Consider the following 18,777-nt stretch of genomic DNA (forward strand, 5'->3'; position numbering starts at 1 on the left):
GATCGTGATGATCAATAAGTTTAAATTGCATGAAAATGATTGGTTGTCTGGACTATACGAGAACAGAAGGCGTTAAGTTCCTTACTTTCTGAAAAACACTTTTTAGGCAGGGATGCCAACAACGCAAAGAAGTGAGAGTATGAATGTGTTTTTCGACGACTATGTACATTCGAAGACCTCATTGAAATAATTTGTGGAACAATATGAGCGAGCGCTATGAAATAAGGTTAAGAAGGAATTTCAAGCCGATTTCAAGTCATATTCACAAATGCTACCATGCGTAAGTACGTTTGAAATGGAGAAACAACTTCAATCTGTTTACACAATCTCAAAATTCAGGGAGGTTCAGGAGGAGTTTACAGGGAAGATGTGTTGTGACCTCATAACTGCTTCAAAAAATAGTTTTGGGACAACGTATGAGGTACGTGAAGTTGTGGCATGCGGCGAGTGAATGAAGAAATTTTTTTTTTGTCTCATTTCAGAAAGAGAACTGTCAATTCATTTGCAGTTGTCACTTGTTTGAGTTTAGGGGGATAATTTGTAAGCATGCTATATCAGTGTTCATCCGTAATGACATCACATCACTACAAGAGAGGTACATACTAAGATGATTGAGAAAAGATGTTAGTAGAGCACACGCAAGGATGGCTATGAACTACGCTGGGTTGGCTAGTACACCTAGTTAGGTGAGATATGACAATATGTGTCAGACTTTTGTTGGATTGGCAGACCTTCCTGCTGATGATGATGGGCAGACTCGCACCATAATGGAATGGATCAAATCGCATCGTAAGGTTCTTATGTTGACATGGACAAGTACAACCAGTAATGTCGTCGCACACCATACGGTACAATTAGGCACCTATTGTCGTATATCGCAGAATACTTCGAGCAGGAGCATACGGGACCCTGAGTATCGAGAAGAAAGGGTGCACTAAAGAAACTTCGAAGTAAAAGCCCGTTGGAGTCGAGTTCGAAGAAAGTACAGGTATTTTAAAATGTCATAATTCATATTCTTCCAAATTGTTAATACAAATCCTCATATGTTCGTTTTGATATGTAGGTAACGTCGACATCGAGCAAAGAAAAGAGACCAAAACCTAGTCAGAATGCTACAGCAGTTGGTACACAGGAACTTCAAGCATCTCAACATCAGCAATATGCAACGCCAAAAATGTTATCGTATTTGCAGTTTTGAATTAATCGAATCAATGGATGTTTAGTTTTTGATGACATCTTTCGATTGGTTTTGTTACTTACGAACAATGAGAAAACTTGTAGATTACTTACTTACTTTATTGGTTACGAACCCTATGAGTAATTATTCTGGACATGCACTTGTTTGGTCTTGTTGATGACAAAGTAGTTTATATCAAGTGATCTTTTCTTGATCTTGTTTGGTCTATTGTCCTGGACATGCACTTATTTGTGTCGTTGGCATCTATTGTTCAATGATCTTGGATTTATTACAAATCAAGCAAAGAGAGGCGATTTTGTTTTATTTATGATCCAATATTTAGTATTCAGTAGTGTGATTCCAAGGTTTTCAAGCTCATACATTTCACGTCGTTGCATTACAGTTTTTTAGATCTGGTAGAATTTTCCATAAATATGTACCTGCCACTCTTTTAAGCCATTGGAATGGATTCCAAACTCTTGTCTTTTACCAATGGTAGTGTGATTTTGATAATATTCAACAATGTAAAAGTACAAACATAATACTCCACCGTCCATAATTGGTTTCATAAATTCCCAGTTTTTATTACAAACCAAGTTGGCACGAAGTTCGCTATAAAGAGTCGTACAAATACAAACCTACGTAACATCAACATTCGTTAAAAAATGGAGCTACTAATACAACTGGCCACTTTTATTTTTCATTCTTCTCCACGATTGCTTTGCCCTTGCGGATTGTCATGAGTTCATCAAAATCTGGACATCTTCTTCGTCGGGGAGCTAAATTTGATATTGAAACATGCGCGACAAATCTGACACTAATTCTTCCGATGCAGGATTTGCCTTGCTATCAATGACACTTGATTCACCACTTGATTTTCCTTTTCCAACCCATTCCCAAAAATCGCATTTTCTGACTACAGCATTTGAATAGTTTTCCTTTGTTATCGGTCTCTCTCTCTTTCCACCTTAAAGCACATCTGGAATCCACTCTTGCAAACCGAGTATCGACACTTACTTCAGTATTCATCAAAGAAGTGTCCATTCGCTCTACAACTATGACAAATTTCGAGATTCTTTCCTCCCATTCTACAATGGAAATCAACTACCCAACATCAGTTTCAAGCACCAAATAAATGTTGGAAATTTACTTAAACATGCACAGCGGAAATAAAACTAGTTTCAATTCCCACCAGGATTCATCTTTGTATTTAGATAAGAACTGTGATGAGAATTATATATTTTCTTGAATCTATAAACTCCTTTGCGTTATCTTTGTTCCAGCAACTTGAATCTGCCTCCTACAACTGTCCAATTGTCCAGCCTCCAATGAAATCCATACAAAGAATAGACTGCAACCGCTAGGATTTCTCCTCTTGTGCTAGTAAGAATTATGAAAAACTATATGGATCTAAAACCCTAGATATGTATTTATATAAGCCCAAACGGGCTCGGCCCGATCCGGTCCAATATTTAATTAATCCATTTAATTAAATCTGGTCCGTAAATTAATTAATTCGTCGCTATAAATAACCAATCCAATTAATTAATTTATCCAACGATTGTTAAATTAATTAATTGACAATTTGTAATCTTCCAATTCTCTTTTGTGTGCGACCCATCAGGTTTCCGGCCACGATGCCTAAGGACGTGAAATATTATTTTGATCTAATCAAAACTAATAAATTAAACACCATTTTAATTTATCACAAATTCACACTCGTCGTCCCAGATTGATATCTAGCAATGTATCAGGGCAACACATGTGACGGAAAATGTCACGTGGTATGACAAAACCAAACCTGTTCGTTTACCATGAAACTATAATCCCTTCATCAATATGATCCAATCAATTACAAGATATAGAAGTGTGTCAATCAAGATTATCGATCATATCTTTCATTCTTCTATTAAGTCAATATGAGTCGAAAACTACTTTTCGACTTATGTGTATACCTTGGCCAAGGATTTCATTATTGACTTAATTGAACGAAATGCAGATCACGATCTTTTACTATCTAAGAGTGACGAATTCTCTATCGGTCATTCACAACCTTCATATGGTTCTTGACATACCCGAACGATGCCGTATTAGTGGCCCTTGACAGAGCAACATCCAACACTATCAAAACATAAATGTTCTCATACAAGGCACTATGATAACCTCAAGTTATAGGACCAATTCCACTACCGAACGTTAGAGATTAACTACTGACACTCAGATAGTTATCCATGTGGAATCTCTTAGCGGGTCTCCAATATTTTGTTCTATAACAAAACATCCATGTGTTCATTTAAGTGTCACCGCACTTTAGCTTGTGAGATCAGCTACTTAATTCACAAGTAAGAAATACCACACGTGATGGTCTATCTGTAATAACGATATCCGTATCTCGTTATTACTTACGACCACGGATTATTCAATATCCAATTATACGTAATTTGTATCTCACAATCACATAATTGTGATTAACAAATCACTTAAACTTGAATCTTCATACTCTATTATTTAATATTATTTATCAGAAAAATAATTTAAATAAATAATAGATCTTGCCAAAATTAAATACATTAAAAGTGTTTATAACCTAAATCGATTGGATCTAGGACATAACACTTACAAACTCCCACTTGCACTATATTCAATCACTCATGTATCTAATATCATAAGCGTCCACATGACGATCATATTTCTGTTGTGACAACGACTTTGTCAATGGATCTGCAATATTGTCATCTGTGGGAACTCGCTCTATCGTTACGTCATTTCTTTGTATAATCTCCTTGATGAGATGATATCACCTTAGCATATGTTTGAATCGTTGATGAGACCTCGGTTCCTTTGCTTGTGCAATGGCTCCATTGTAATCACAATACAAAGTTATGGGATCAACAATGTTAGGAACCACTTCCAGTTCATTAATGAACTTCTTGATCTAGACAGCTTCCTTCGCTGCTTCAGAAGTAGCAATTTACTCGGCTTCTGTTGTTGAATCAACGTTTGTCTCCTGTTTGGAACTTTTTTAACTAACCGCTCCATTATTGAGAGTAAACATATATTTTGATTGAGACTTGCTATCATCTTTGGTAGTTTGAAAGCTGGTATCATTATACCCATGAATCTTTAGTTCATTTCCTCCATAGATCAAGAACACTTCTTTAGTCATTCTCAAGTACTTAAGAATGTTCTTAATCGCTATCCAGTCACCAGGGTTTGCTTGAAACCTGCTTGTAATACTTAGAGTATATGAAACATCTGGTCTCGTACATAGTATCGCATACATGATAGATCATATCGCCGAAGCATAAGGAATCTTATCCATGCGATTCCTTTCATCATGTGTTTTAGGATACATATCTTTCGAGAGGTAAATTCCATGTGAGATGGGACATAAACCTCTCTTAGACTCTTCCATATTAAATTTTCTCAAGATTTTATCTATGTACGAAGATTGGGATAAGCCCAGTAATCTTTTAGATCTATATCTATAGATCTTGATTCCTAAGATATACGCTGCTTTTCCCATATCTTTCATGGAGAAATTCTTTGACAACCATAATTTTACCGATTGAAGCATTGGGATGTCATTTCCCATTAATAATATGTCATCGACATATAATATTAGGAATACGACCGCGCTCCCACTTGTCTTCTTGTAAACACACGGTTCATTTTCATTTTTGATAAAATCAAACATTTTGATTGTCTCATCAAAGCGAAGATTCCAGCTCCTTAAGGCTTGCTATAATCCATAAATGGATTGATTTAGCTTACATACTATGTTGGCTCCTTTGGATTCAAAACCTTCAGGTTGTGTCATGTACACCTCCTTTTGTAAATTTCCATTAAAGAAAGTAATTTTGACATCTATTTGTCATATCTCATAATCGTGGTATGTAGCTATTGCAAGCAAAATTCGAATGAACTTTAGCATGGCTACAAGCGAAAAAGTTTCATCAAAGTCAACGCCTTGTCTTTCTGTGTAACATTTCGCTACTAGCCTTACTTTGTATGTATGGACGTTTCCATCCACATCGACCTTTTTCTTGTAAACTCATTTACAACCTATTTCTTGTAATGATTCAATGATGATAAGTGAATACCCGTCAACCTTTATCTTTGTATGGATGTTTCCATCCACATCGACCTTTTTCTTGGAAGGTCAACTAAGGTCCAAACCTTGTTCTCATACAGAGTTCATTTCAGATTCCATGGCTTCTTTCCATCTCTTCGAGTCAATATTTGACTTCGCTTCTGCGTAATTTGTAGGTTCATCATCATCGACTAATAATACTTGATTAGTAATCGTGAATTCGTACCTTCTGGAAAGTGGAATGATCCTACTTGATTTACGCTAAGCTGGAGTGTCCTCAGGGCTCTCTACATCCTGATCAAGAGTCTGTCCATCAGCAAGTATGGGATCAGACTCAGGTTCATCTAATTAGTCAACGGTATCTGTGGATTCTTGAACTTCTTCAAGTTTTATATTGCTCCCACTACCCTCTCCTAGAATAAATTCTTTCTCTAGGAGTATGACATGTCTTGAGATGAACACCTTCTTCTCAACGGGATTGTAAAACTGATATCCAATTATCTCTTTGTGGATATCCCACAAATACGCATTTATCAGATTTAGCCTCAAGCTTATCTGATTCATTTTGCTTCACATAAGCGTTACAACTCCAAACTTTCATGTGAAATAAGTTTGGTATTTTTTCTCTCCATAGCTCGTATGGAGTTTTGTCAACTGATTTAGATGAGGCATGATTAAGTGTATAGCACGCAGCAATTAGTACATAACCCCAAAATAATTTTGGGATGTTTGCATGATTCATCATTGATCGCACCATGTCTAACAAAGTGCGATTTCTCCGTTTAGATACACCATTATGTTGCGGTGTATATGGCGGAGTCCACTGCGAGGGAATCCCATTCTTTTTTAGATAATCTAAAAAATCTCCCTTTAAATATTCTCCACCTCGATCTGATCTCAGTGTGAGAATATTTTTACCAGTCTGTTTCTCTACTTCAAGTTTGAATTCCTTGAACTTTTCAAGTGTTTCATGCTTGAATTTCATCAAATACACATAACTATATCTAGAACGATCATCAGTGAATGTGATGAAGTAAGAGAAACCACCTTTGGTGGTGATTGACATGGGTCCACATACATCAGTATGTAATACTCCCAGCAATTCTGTGGCTCTTTCTCCTTTTTCAGTAAAAGGAAACTTGGTCATTTTGCCTAACAGGCATGATCGCATTTGTCAAATGATTCAAAATTAGTTGACCCCAAATATCCATCTTTATGTAACTTAGAAATGCGTTTGTCGTTAATATGACCCAGTCTGCAATGCCAAAGGTATGTATTATTCAGATTATCACTTTTATGTCTTTTACTTTCTATACCCATAATGGATGACTCAGTATCAAAAATATAAATTTCATTTTTGCAACACATCACAACCATAAAAATCTCATCTTTATAAAACGAACAACGATTGTTCTTAACATTAATTGAAAAATCATTCATGTCCAAACACGAAATAGAAATAATGTTTTTAGTAATGACGGGAACAAAATAACAATTTTTTAATTCTAATACTAAGCCCGAAGGCAATGGTAAGAAGTATGTCCCTACAGCTAATACAACAACTGTTGCTTCATTCCCCACATCCAGGTCAACTTCTCTTTTCTACAGTGGTCTACTTCTCTTTAGTCCCTGCATCTTTATACAAATATGAGATCCACATCCGGTATCTATTACCCAAGAAGCTAATGAAGTAGACATATTAACCTCGATAACAAAAATACCTGAAGTAGATGTTGAAAAATTACTCACCACCGGGGTTGGAGAAGAAACAATGCAGAAAATTAATCAAGAGGATTAAAAAACGAATCAAGATCATGACGAAAATGGAAGGCTCAAACACGACGTTACATCGTTGTTCTCAAACGATATTTGCCCCCTCTTGGTATTAATGTTGGTGCTTAAAGGATCTTGCGGCAAACAGTTTGAAGGATTGATCAAACCTTGATGTAGAGAAACACAAAGCACAAGCATTTCTTCACCCGAACTTGAAGAACATATAGGGAATATATGAATGTGGAGGAAGAAAGGATTTTTCTTTTTTGTGGAATGAGGACAAATTACCATATGTTTTGTAATCTGATTTTCATGTGTTTTTTTATGTCCAACAAATACATATTTATAGCCATGAATCAAAGCTTCACGAAATGGTGCCAAAATAAGATGAATCAATTCTGATTTTGCTAAAGCACATCTTGCATAAGCCTGTGCGTACACATGGGTAAAAATCAAAGTTTTTATTTTTCAATTTCTTTTGATTCTACCAATTTCACAATTGAGTCCAACAATTAGTCCATTATCATTCCATTGATTTTGAACAAATATTCAACAATCCTCCACTTGTTCAAAATCAATAAGATCACATATTTAAAAAGACGATACTTATGCATAAGGATTAGATATCTTTCGATCTGAATCTAACCATAGTGTAATTCAAACAAAGTAAAGTCGGAATTAGAGGTAGCATGGAAGTTTTGAACTAATTATTCATTGTGACAATATCGGTAAGAACACACACATAAGTATCATATGTTCTCAAGTTCCTCAACTCGCTTAGCGCTTTTATGGCCTTGCGCTCATCCTATTCGACAAACTTTTAAGAGATAAACTCCAACTCTCAATTGAGGCAGCACCACCTCGAAGTTTGTTTAGATGAAGTTCTTCCAATATCTTTATTACTTTTAGAGGTACTTGTGTTTTAACACTGAACTTCATTAAGAGTTTTAATACTCAACCTTCACTTCAGTAACAACCAGCATTATTTAATTAGGATAACGTTATCGCGGATTTATATAATGCTGCATCTATCCACATATCGAATGACTTGTTGTTACCCTTTGAACCTATGGATTACCTTTTGAGTAATGACGGGTAGGGTTGCTATCATTGGTGGACCTTTGTAGTTTAGGAGTTTCAACCCCATCCTACTCGAAGTAGATGCCACTAAAATTTTATTTAGTGGTCTAATTAAAGGATCCGCTACGTCTTTACAGAAATTATTCCATCTTTGCTAATTTCCTTTTAAGTCATGTCTAAGACTTATATGTCTTGACTTTTCATTTCATGTGACTTAGTATCTTATCAAAGTATAGCTAGCCAACGATCGATTCATTTGATAGATACAATTTGTCACCACCAAGAAGCCACATGCTTCTCACTCGCTTTATTTAAAGCCTTATTGATTTTTAAAACACTTGTTGGATGATTTCCATTAATTCATTACACTAGTCCATCACGTCTATTTGAAAATTTTCATACTCGGGTATTCACTTATCATCATTGAATCATTACAATGATCTTCAATGAATATTCTTTAAATATTTCATTGTTTTTCCAAGCGCCACAATTGGCTTTTACTCATTTAGTCCACTTTTGACTTAGAGCGTTTCATTCTTATAAGGCCTTCTCTATCTTTCTCCATCATAGATGTATTTCTATGATTAAAAGGTAAAGGATACGGTAACTTTTTAAATTAAGTTACCCCCACAATTCCTTAATTAAGAATTCTTATGCAATCTTGTAATATTGCATCCATATAACTTTGAACTTCTTATATAAGTTCATAAGATTAATATTAACCCCCACATTTCGGGTTATACTCGAACTTAGAGTTCCTTAATATGTCAACCCCCACATTAGGGATTGTAATTGAACTTAGAGTTCATCAACATATTTTGTAGTTCAATTTGCTTATCACTTCAATAATGACCGTGAAAGTCTACATACTTTCAAATAGTCATTATTAATTCACAATGTACTTCAATCCACTATTTAATTTTGATCACACAATTTGATCAAGGTCATCTCATAGACCTACCATGTTTTTCAAGCATAAACCAACTCAATTTGGTTCCATGATTGAAGTCCAATTCAACAATGAATGAGACTAATCTCCAATTGTTGGCAATTTATCACTTTCGTGACTTTCACAAGATAGCATCATATCACCTCAATGACATGGTACATATTTGCCTTATTCACTTTTGGGCAAAATCACACTTTGTCCCTTTTATATGCAAACCCAATTTTGCATAAGATTATCCCACTTAATTTGTGGCTATCAACATTTCAATAAAACATGAAATCAACCATCAAATTTATCAAGTAATTCTCATATTCCAATAGAAGTAGTCATGAAGTTATCATGTACTTTCAACAAATAGTAGGCATCCTTCCACATTTATGCACATCCTTTAGACCCATTAAATATTAATATGCTGGTCTCAAAACACAAATATGGATGTGCTTTACTTGCACCTCGAAGTCCATAAGCCAACATAATGGCAAATGCACTGTGCAGTAAATGGTGTCCTACAGAAACATGTGGGCTACCCAAGTGGGTTCGTGTATTATCCAAGCAAATGTTGCAAGCCATATATTGAAATTAATTATCGAAATAGCAATCATGATCAAGTAGATCTTTAACCACCACAATTGGTTTAAATTGCATTATTTAAAATGTCATGTATAAGAGTCATTCCCAATTGTCATAGCAAAGTGAGAATAATCAATTAATCAAAATTGATTTCCACAATATCCTTTATACAAGAAGGCTATTTAGAGCATATTATAAATTTTGTCATACTAATATGCAAACACAATTTGTGCTCTACAAAATATTTCCATATCTTAGCAATTTCCACTAGAAGCAATTCGCGATTTTTAATACTTTATGCAAATATAATTGGCATAAAGTCATGTCACTTAATACCATACGATTAAATGAGGCTATCAACATTAATTCAAGTTAATATGAGTTCAACAAGACATGAAAGCAATCAAACAAATTTATCATGTTATTTTCAATTTCAAGTAGAAGAAATAGTCATGAAAGTTCGCATACTTTCTTTCATAAAATTTTAATACTTTAGAATTTTCTCATATGTAACGTATGCAAAGAAATAGTCATGGAAATTCACACATTTTCAACAAATGCATTCTTCGAATATTTATGCATCCAATTCATCACGACCAAAATAAAGAAGTAGCAATTCACATTCCAAATATAACCATGTGGTTGAACGCCATATGTGCCTTCTTATAAGAATAATATTCTGAAATATTTTCCAAACAAATGGAACACAAAATTAATAATAAAGCAGCCACTAAATCTCGTTAGTAACCAAAATAATCTAATTTAAATATATATATATATATATATATATATTATTCTGAAATAGATGCTAATTTTTTAAGACACATGTATAAGGAATTATTATTATTATTATTATTTTGAATAGTCACCATGTCAAATGGATTCCTATGCCTCCACAACTGGTTAGAGTTGCATTTAAACGTAATTCCCATTTACGAACCAAAACCGCAAGCATTTTCAAATAAATAATTGATCGCCATCAATTATAATATACATAACTTTTGTGCACACAAGCACTTATTAATGCATACTGTTGACATCGAAAATTGGACCTTCCACGTGATCAATCGATAGTCACTCCACGTATTTCTCCTTGTACACAATCAACACACTGTCAGACGCACACAGCTAGAACCAGCGGGGGTGGCGGCGGCCGTATACACTCCGACGATCAAATCAGGTTCGGGTGGTCGAAACAGTACCCAGAGGTTGTGTCAAAAACACTAAGAGGGAGGAGAAAATATATAAACTTGCTATGGAGTGCTATGTAGTAAGAGTTTCATTACCTTTGCCTCTTGTCAAACCTTGGGTATTTATAGGTGGGATGAATCGTTGGATATGGGACACGTGTATACATCTGACGGTATGAGGCATCCACTCATAGGCGTCAATCAGCCGCGTCTATAGAGTGGGCGGGCAGTTTGTTTCTCCCGGGTTGAGTTGACATAAAATTGATAAGTCACGTCAACTAACCTCATGGAGACGTCAAATCAATTTAAACCTTAGGTGCAAAGAGGATCTTGGCAAAAATCTCTTTCTGAAATTGACGGTGAATCTTCTGACAGAGGTCCACTTGGCCTCGACCTAAGGGGCGAGGGCGCTTCGGTCAGTTCAGCAGGATCGCCTACGTCTCGCAGTGTGCTACCAGGTCGTTGACATTGGTGAGATCATTTCAGAAACACTTCGGAGACATCAGGTCGGAATGTGTAGTGGTTGGCATTCCGAAACGGTTCAGATAGGGGCGTAACACATACCACTTAATGGATAAGGTACAATTCCATTCTCTAATGACTTTCATTCCCAAAGGAACTGGCAACCAAGTGTTTCAGGTTTGCACCCAAATAAGCAATGGCCTCAACCGTTCCCATATTGCACTTAATGCATCAACCTGTCTTCGACATGCAAGTAATCTATCACATGTGCACAAGTTTATTCCAATCGTGTAGGGAATTGTATAAATATACAATTTGCCAATGAAGTGTAATATGGATAAACAAAATTTTCATCAGTCACCGGCCAAACCGTTTTAAATGGAGACATGCATAACGTGCTGACAACATCAAAAATGAAAATTCACATGCAATTGTATCATATATGAAATGATGACATCCATTAATTTGCTGACTTTTCCCAGAATTCAATGGACATGAATACCAAAAAGGGCATGCATAAATCAGCCATCTTCATTTTATTTTGCAGACACTATTTAATCCATTAATTCACAAACTGCCAACAGCAGTATCATTTTCTGCCACCTATTAAATTGTACCAATTCATATAAACTTACATGCAGTTTCTTCCAAAGGCAACATGAGTTATTCAGACAAATTCAGAGGGCATATTAGACCAAAAGAAAATGTATATACTGCTAGGTCAGATAATTCTCCAACAGGTTCATACCATTTCAGATTTTAAGAAACCGTTTGATTTTGAAAGACACGTCTTTTCAATGTATGTTTAGTTAATTGTAAATCGTTAATGAGATTATAGATTTATGTGCTTGCATAATTTCCAAGCATATGTGCTTGCATAATTTCCAAGCATATGGGCTGAACATAATAATTCTCATTTCTAGAAATTCAATCTTACGCAATCATGAATACGCGTGCCAATTGTTGTGCAATTTTCTTTTGCTCTTACGCAAGCAAATCAAAAGTTTTGGCATACCAATATGGAATTAAGAAAACAAATGAAAGTTACCGTAGTCGAACGCGCGATGACAGATTCAGTCCTTTCATTCTTTAATGAAAATTTATTTCTTTCAAACCTTTCGAGATTTGTCTTGCCAAAGAAGCGTGACTCCAGTAGCGTCGCCAAATCTGAATTTAGAATATGGAGGATCTTCAAATTCATACTTGCCTTCATATAAAATTCGTCTCATCAAATGTTCCAACAACGATCTGTATATCATCAACTTGAACTCTCCATAATGATCTCGTTCTCCATTGCCAAATATCATTTGAGATTGTTGGGAAATTATTCACCTCGGGGGTTGGATAAGAAACAATGCAGAAAATTAATCAAGAGGATGAAAAAACGAATCAAGATCATGACGAAAATGGAAGAACTCAAACACGACGTTACATCGTTGTCCTCAAACGATATTTGCCTCCTCTTGGTATTAATGTTGGTGCTTAAAGGATCTTGCGGCAAACGGTTTGAAGGATTGATCAAACCTTGATGTAGAGAAACATAAAAGCACAAGCATTTCTCTACCCGAACTTGAAGAACATATAGGGAATATATGAATGTGGAGGAAGAAATGATTTTTTTGTTTTTGTGGAATAATGACAGATTACCATATGTTTTGTAATCTGATTTTCATGTGTTTTTTTTATGTCCAACAAACACATATTTATAGCCATGAATCAAAGCTTCACGAAATGGTGCCAAAACAAGATGAAAAGTGACAACTTTTAATTCAAAACGGCTCCCAAGTTTTAAATTGAAAAATCAGCCAACGGCTATTTTTTAACACTTTGCGTACGCATAGTATAAATCGTGCGTACGCATAGTAGAAGCAAAATCAATTCTAATTTTGCCAAAGCACATCTCTTGTACGCACAAAAATAAGTCTATGCATACGCATAGGCAAAAATCAAAATTTTCATTTTTCAGTTTCTTTTGGTTCTACCAATTTCACAATTGAGTCCAACAATTAGTCCATTATCATTCCATTGATTTTGAACAAATATTCAACAGTAGAAGCTTCAGAAGACTTCTTTCCCTTTAAGCTAGCGAGGTAAGTCTTGCAATTCCTCTTCCAATGACCCTTCACTCCACAGTGATAGCATGGGTCATCAGATTTGGTATTGTCCTTGCCTACTTTGACTGCTTTGTTATTGCCCTTAACCATTTTGGATGTTTTCTTAAAACTTCCTTTGATTTTCCTCTTAGTGCCTTTGGAGGAATGAATGGCTAAGACATGCCCAGTGCTAGCCTTGACATTGGGCTCCACAGTTTTAAACATATTAAGCAACTCAGGGAGTGTGCATTCGATCTTATTCATATTGAAGTTCATAATGAATTGTGAATAACTATCTGGCAAAGATTGCAGAACCAAGTCAATACTTAGTTCATGATCCATGATAAAACCCAATGAACCAAGTTTCTTAATGAAACTAATCATCTTCAATACATGAGCACTAACTGAAGATCCCTCTGCCATTTTGCACCGGTATAGTTGTTTAGAGGTCTCATACCTCTCCACACGAGATTGTTCTTACAACTCCTTGAAATGAAAAATTATAGTGTAAGCATCCATACCTTCATGTTGTTTCTGCAACTCAGGTGACATAGCTGCAAGCATCACACATGCTGCAGTGTTATCGTCATCACTGTGTTTGTTGTAAGCAGTCACCTCTTTCTGAATGGAATTTTCAGTAGGCACCTCTGGAAAGAGCTGCTCAATGACATATCCAATTTTCTCATGCTTGAGAACGATTCTCAAATTGCGGTGCCAATCGAGAAAATTTGGTCCGATCAGTTTGTTGGCATCCAATATGCCTCTCAAATTCATATGATTACTCATGATTCAAAAAACTGTAAATAACAAAAAATATAGAATTAATATATATTATAATGCATATGCACAAATTCAATATGGACTTTAATTAAACGTGCTCCCACTGTTTAAAATAAATTCATGACCATCATACATAAATTATTTGAATCCATATTTGATTCCCAGTGGGCTGGGATCCCATTCGTGGTATCAAGATCTTGAGTGTACTCAACAAATTTTAATAAAATATTTGGGTAGATATTATTATCAATTGTATCTCCATACAACTCTCAGATCATTAAGCTGATAACTCTTTTATCTTCACACATCTTATGTATTAGCTTAACATGCCTTTAAAACTTATCTCCTTGAGTGTACTCAACAAAAGATAAATTTTAGTTAAGTCAAACCTATCATTCACAAATATCAAATATTTCATAGTGTCAAAACATATCCCTAATAGACCAGTCTTGAGTGTACTCAACAAATTGAGGTCGATTTAGGATTCTCGTTTTTCACTATAATGATGGAAGACAAATAATACTAACTTAATATTTTAACGAGAGATTTAACATGCAATGGTCTCATCAAATATATATATATATATATATATATATCAACTATGCGAATAAATATATATAAATAATAGTATGGATGATTATGAACTTGTTCTATCTAGTTTTCCCAAGCCAAAAGGAAAATCGATTGGTCAATTCCTAAGGGGTACAACATTGGATCAACATCAATACACCATCTTCATGGTTTCCACATTTTTTTGTGCCTTCAATTAGTCAAGTTGTAACATGTATCCTATACTAATTGGCACGCAAACCTAAAAGAAATCGGACTACCAAACCCATAATAATAACAATAACAACGGACTCGCAAGTCCAATATAATAAAGAGCTCGCAGGCCCATAACAAACATTAATAATAACGGACTCGCAGATCCAAAACAATTAAGGGTTCGCAGGCCCATAAAACAACAAGAAATTAATCAACCATTCAACATATCCATATGGTCAAATCCATAATCATCCATAATTAAACATTCATCACATAAATGTTTCTTACATATAATATCTAATATTATATGCAATGTCTCATAAATCTGGCAATTATAATCATCAAAAAAACTAATTTAAAATTTTGGATTGAAATAATTAATTAACTTAATTGACGGGCCTATTTAATTAAAATCAAATTTTAACTAAATCCCGAATTAGAGTCCAATTCTAATTCCATAACTATTGGGCGAAGAAATTTAATCAAAATCAAATTTTAATTAATCATTAAATTAGAGTCCTACTCTGAATTTTAATTTGCATTGGGGAAGTAGTATTAATTGAAATCAAATTTTAATTATTAGAGTCCAACTCTAATAAAATTGAATCAATATTTCAATTTAGGACAAAACTCCCAAATAAAATAAAAATTCAATTTAGGGTCAAAATTAAATATTTGAGTTAAAATCTAATTTTAACAAAAATATAAAAGTCGTCAAATTTTAAATAAATTTTAATTTTGGGTCAAAATTAGGATATGGGTCAAACCTAATTAAAACACCATTTTAAAACCAATTTTAAAATACAAATTTAAAACATCTTTTGAAATTGCAAATTTGACCCAACTGGAAAAATTAATAATAGGGGCTTCCATATTCGTAAATTGCAGAAATGCCCTCCATTTAAAATTTCAGATTGACCCCTTCTTCTTTAATTGCAGACGGGTCCCCATAATTTCATAAATTTCAAGGGAAGCCCCCATCTTCATCACCCAAATATGAAAACCCTAAATGGAATTTTTTTTATTTACTTTTCCTTTGGCGGCGCCACCCGCCCAACAGTTGGCAGGGGATGCCGCCTGTAGCAGCGGCAGTGAAGCCGCTGCTGCTACAGGCAACCACCGTCGCCTCGATCCAATTTTTTTTTTTTCAAAATCAAATTTTGAATAAATAAAATAAAACACTATAATTGCTAAATTCAAGAATAAAAATGATTATTTTAATCAACATGTATTTCGATTCCTAACAAATACAAAGTTGGCTCCGATACCACTGTTGGAAATTTACTTAAACATGCATAACGGAAATAAAAATAATTTCAATTCCTACCAGGATTTATCTTTGTATTTAAATAAGAATTGTGATGAGAATTATACATTTTCTTGAATCTACAAACTCCTTTACGTTATCTTTGTTCTAGCAACTTGAATCTGCCTCCCACAGCTGTCCAATTGTCCAGCCTCCAATGAAATCCACACAGAGAATAGACTGCAACTGTTGGAGTTTCTCCTCTTGTACTAGCAAGAATTATGAAAAAGTATATGGATCTAAAACCCTAATCATGTATTTATATAAACTCAAACGGCTCGGCCTGGTTCGGTCCAATATTTAATTAATCCATTTAATTAAATTCGGTCCGTGAATTAATTAATCCAATTAATCAATTCGGTGCTATAAATAACCAATCCAATTAATTAATTTAACAAACGATTGTTAAATTAATTAATTGGCAATTTACAATCTTCCAATTCTCTTTTGTGTGCGACCCATCAGGTTTCCGACCACGATGCCTAACGACGTGAAATATTATTTTGATCTAATCAAAACTGATAAATTAAACACCCTTTTAAATTCACACTTGTCGTCCAAGATTGACATCTAGCAATGTATCAGGGCAACATATATGATGGGAAATGTCACGTGGTATGACAAAACCAAACTTATTCGTTTACCATAAAACTATAATCCCTTCGTTAATATGATCCGATCAATTACGAGATATGAAAGTGTATCAATCTCGATTACCGATCATATCTTTCATTCTACTATTAAGTCAATATTAGTCGAAAACTCCTTTTCGACTTATGTGTATACCTTGACCAAAAATTTCGTTATTGACTTAATTGAACGAAATGCAGATCACGATCTTTTACTATCTAAAATTGACGAATCCTCTATTGGTCATTCACAACTTTCATATGGTTCTTGACATACCCGAACGATGTCATATTAGCGGCCCTTGATTGAGCAACATCCAACACCGTCAAAGTATGACTGTCCTCATACAAGGCACTATGATGATCTCAAGTTATTGGACCAATTCCACTACCGAACATTAGAGATTAATCGTTGACACTCAGATAGTTATCCATGTGGAATCTCTTAGCGGTTCTCTAATGTTTTGTTCTATAACAAAACATCCACGTGTTCATTTAAGTGTCACCACACTTTAACTTGTGAGATCAACTACTTACTTCACAAGTAAAAAATGCCACACGTGATGGTCTATCTATAATAATGATATCCGTATCTCGTTATTACTTACGACCACGGATTATTCAAGATCCAATCATACGTAATTTGTATCTTATAATCACAACTCCTTATGATTAACAAATCACTTAAATTTGGATTTTCGGACTCTATTATTTAATATTATTTATCAGAAAATTAATTTAAATAAATAATAGATCTTCCCAAAATTAAATACATTAAACATATTAAAAGTGTTTACAACCTAAATCGATTGGATTTAGCGCATAACACTTACAATGAACACAAGGAACAACCTCAACATTGCAAATTACAAACCTAAACAAATCTATGACTACTGTAGGCAACAAACACGATCAACATTTTCCAATTCTCTTCCAAATAGCATTTTCCAATTCTCTTGCAAATATTACAGAGAATGACGAAGAGAATTGCACTAAATTTACGCTTGCAAATATTATCGTGACAAACATGATAGTAAAGAGAAAATTCCTATTTGTAGATACACCAGATGGCACTAAATTTATGCTTCTCCCTACTGAAGCATTTTTGTAGATACGCAATTGCAGAAAATGCCAAAGAGATAATCTGACAAAGCATATGTATTGGATACGAAGAATCATCTTGCAAGGTTGAATACTAGTCAAGAGGGAAAAGTTCTCTTGAAGCGTAAATTTAGTGACATCTAGCAAGGTGCATTTTTCATAGCCAAAGTCTGCAGCTAAGCCAATCACCATTGTGTACCCGATAGAGAATGTTATTTTCAGCTTTTTATGCAAATAAAATTGAACCCATATAGTAAATGCAACAAACTAAAATAGAAGAACCTTACTTGGCAAGATGAAGACTCTGATGTTCGAGTTCGTGGCGGCCAGCAGCGATGAGTTCGCTGATTTTTTGGTTCTATTTGGAATGCTTGCCAACCTCAACCATTTTTCTTTTATGGGCTTTTAAGTGTGCCCAAATGAATTTTGTATGGTTGGTTTGCCGGTGACGAGATTCGCGACGATTGGAAGCTAATTAGTGCTCTCTTACACTCTTCTCCCTCAGACGTCCGTGCTGCTATTTTGAGGGTAATGAGCTAACTTTCACATATTTTTTTCATTTATTATCACCATCCTCTCGGTTTTTTCCTTTCCAACCACGTGTCTGTCCTTTATTTATTATTTAATACCTGTATTGAGTATGTACAAATGGATCTGGTGGACTAGCATTTTCCTTCCCAAACCCTTGGATCCGCTTATTGCGACTGTTTACAACTATTAATGTATTTTAAAGTTTGCTACAGAATCATTTTCAATTTTTCTACTCATATACTAAAAAAATTTCCTACTTTTTAACCATACATTCTTCT

The 18,777-nt window shown here is 34.7% G+C and overlaps 1 protein-coding gene across 2 annotated transcripts; it reads right to left on the reverse strand.

Moving 5' to 3' along the window:
• Positions 1 to 1,736: 1,736 nt before the first annotated feature.
• On the reverse strand, positions 1,737 to 18,538 carry LOC111388748. Of its 2 annotated transcripts, XM_023013534.1 has the most exons (3): positions 18,256 to 18,538; positions 13,909 to 14,184; positions 1,737 to 2,265 (listed from the first exon to the last, which is right to left on the reverse strand). In XM_023013534.1, the coding sequence occupies exons 2-3, from the start codon at positions 14,171 to 14,173 to the stop codon at positions 2,042 to 2,044; spliced, it is 489 nt and encodes a 162-aa protein (XP_022869302.1). In that variant the 5' UTR covers positions 14,174 to 14,184; positions 18,256 to 18,538; the 3' UTR covers positions 1,737 to 2,041. The 2 variants fall into 2 exon arrangements, 1 of the variants encoding a protein (XP_022869302.1); XR_002701631.1 differs by lacking the exons at positions 1,737 to 2,265; positions 13,909 to 14,184 and adding an exon at positions 17,703 to 18,144 and having other exon boundaries at positions 18,256 to 18,528.
• Between the last annotated feature and the right edge of the window lie 239 nt (positions 18,539 to 18,777).

This window comes from Olea europaea, unplaced genomic scaffold, assembly GCF_002742605.1.
Source record: "Olea europaea var. sylvestris unplaced genomic scaffold, O_europaea_v1 scaffold528, whole genome shotgun sequence".
Lineage (NCBI taxonomy): Eukaryota > Viridiplantae > Streptophyta > Magnoliopsida > Lamiales > Oleaceae > Olea > Olea europaea.

Bases quoted from the DNA above. Each gene is read 5' to 3' on its own strand.
- LOC111388748 (XM_023013534.1), bottom strand. From the start codon at position 14,173: ATGAGTAATCATATGAATTTGAGAGGCATATTGGATGCCAACAAACTG. The intron at 2,266-13,908 runs GTATGGATGCTT...TTTCCATTGTAG, and splicing joins GTTGCAGAAACAACATGAAG to AATGGGAGGAAAGAATCTCG.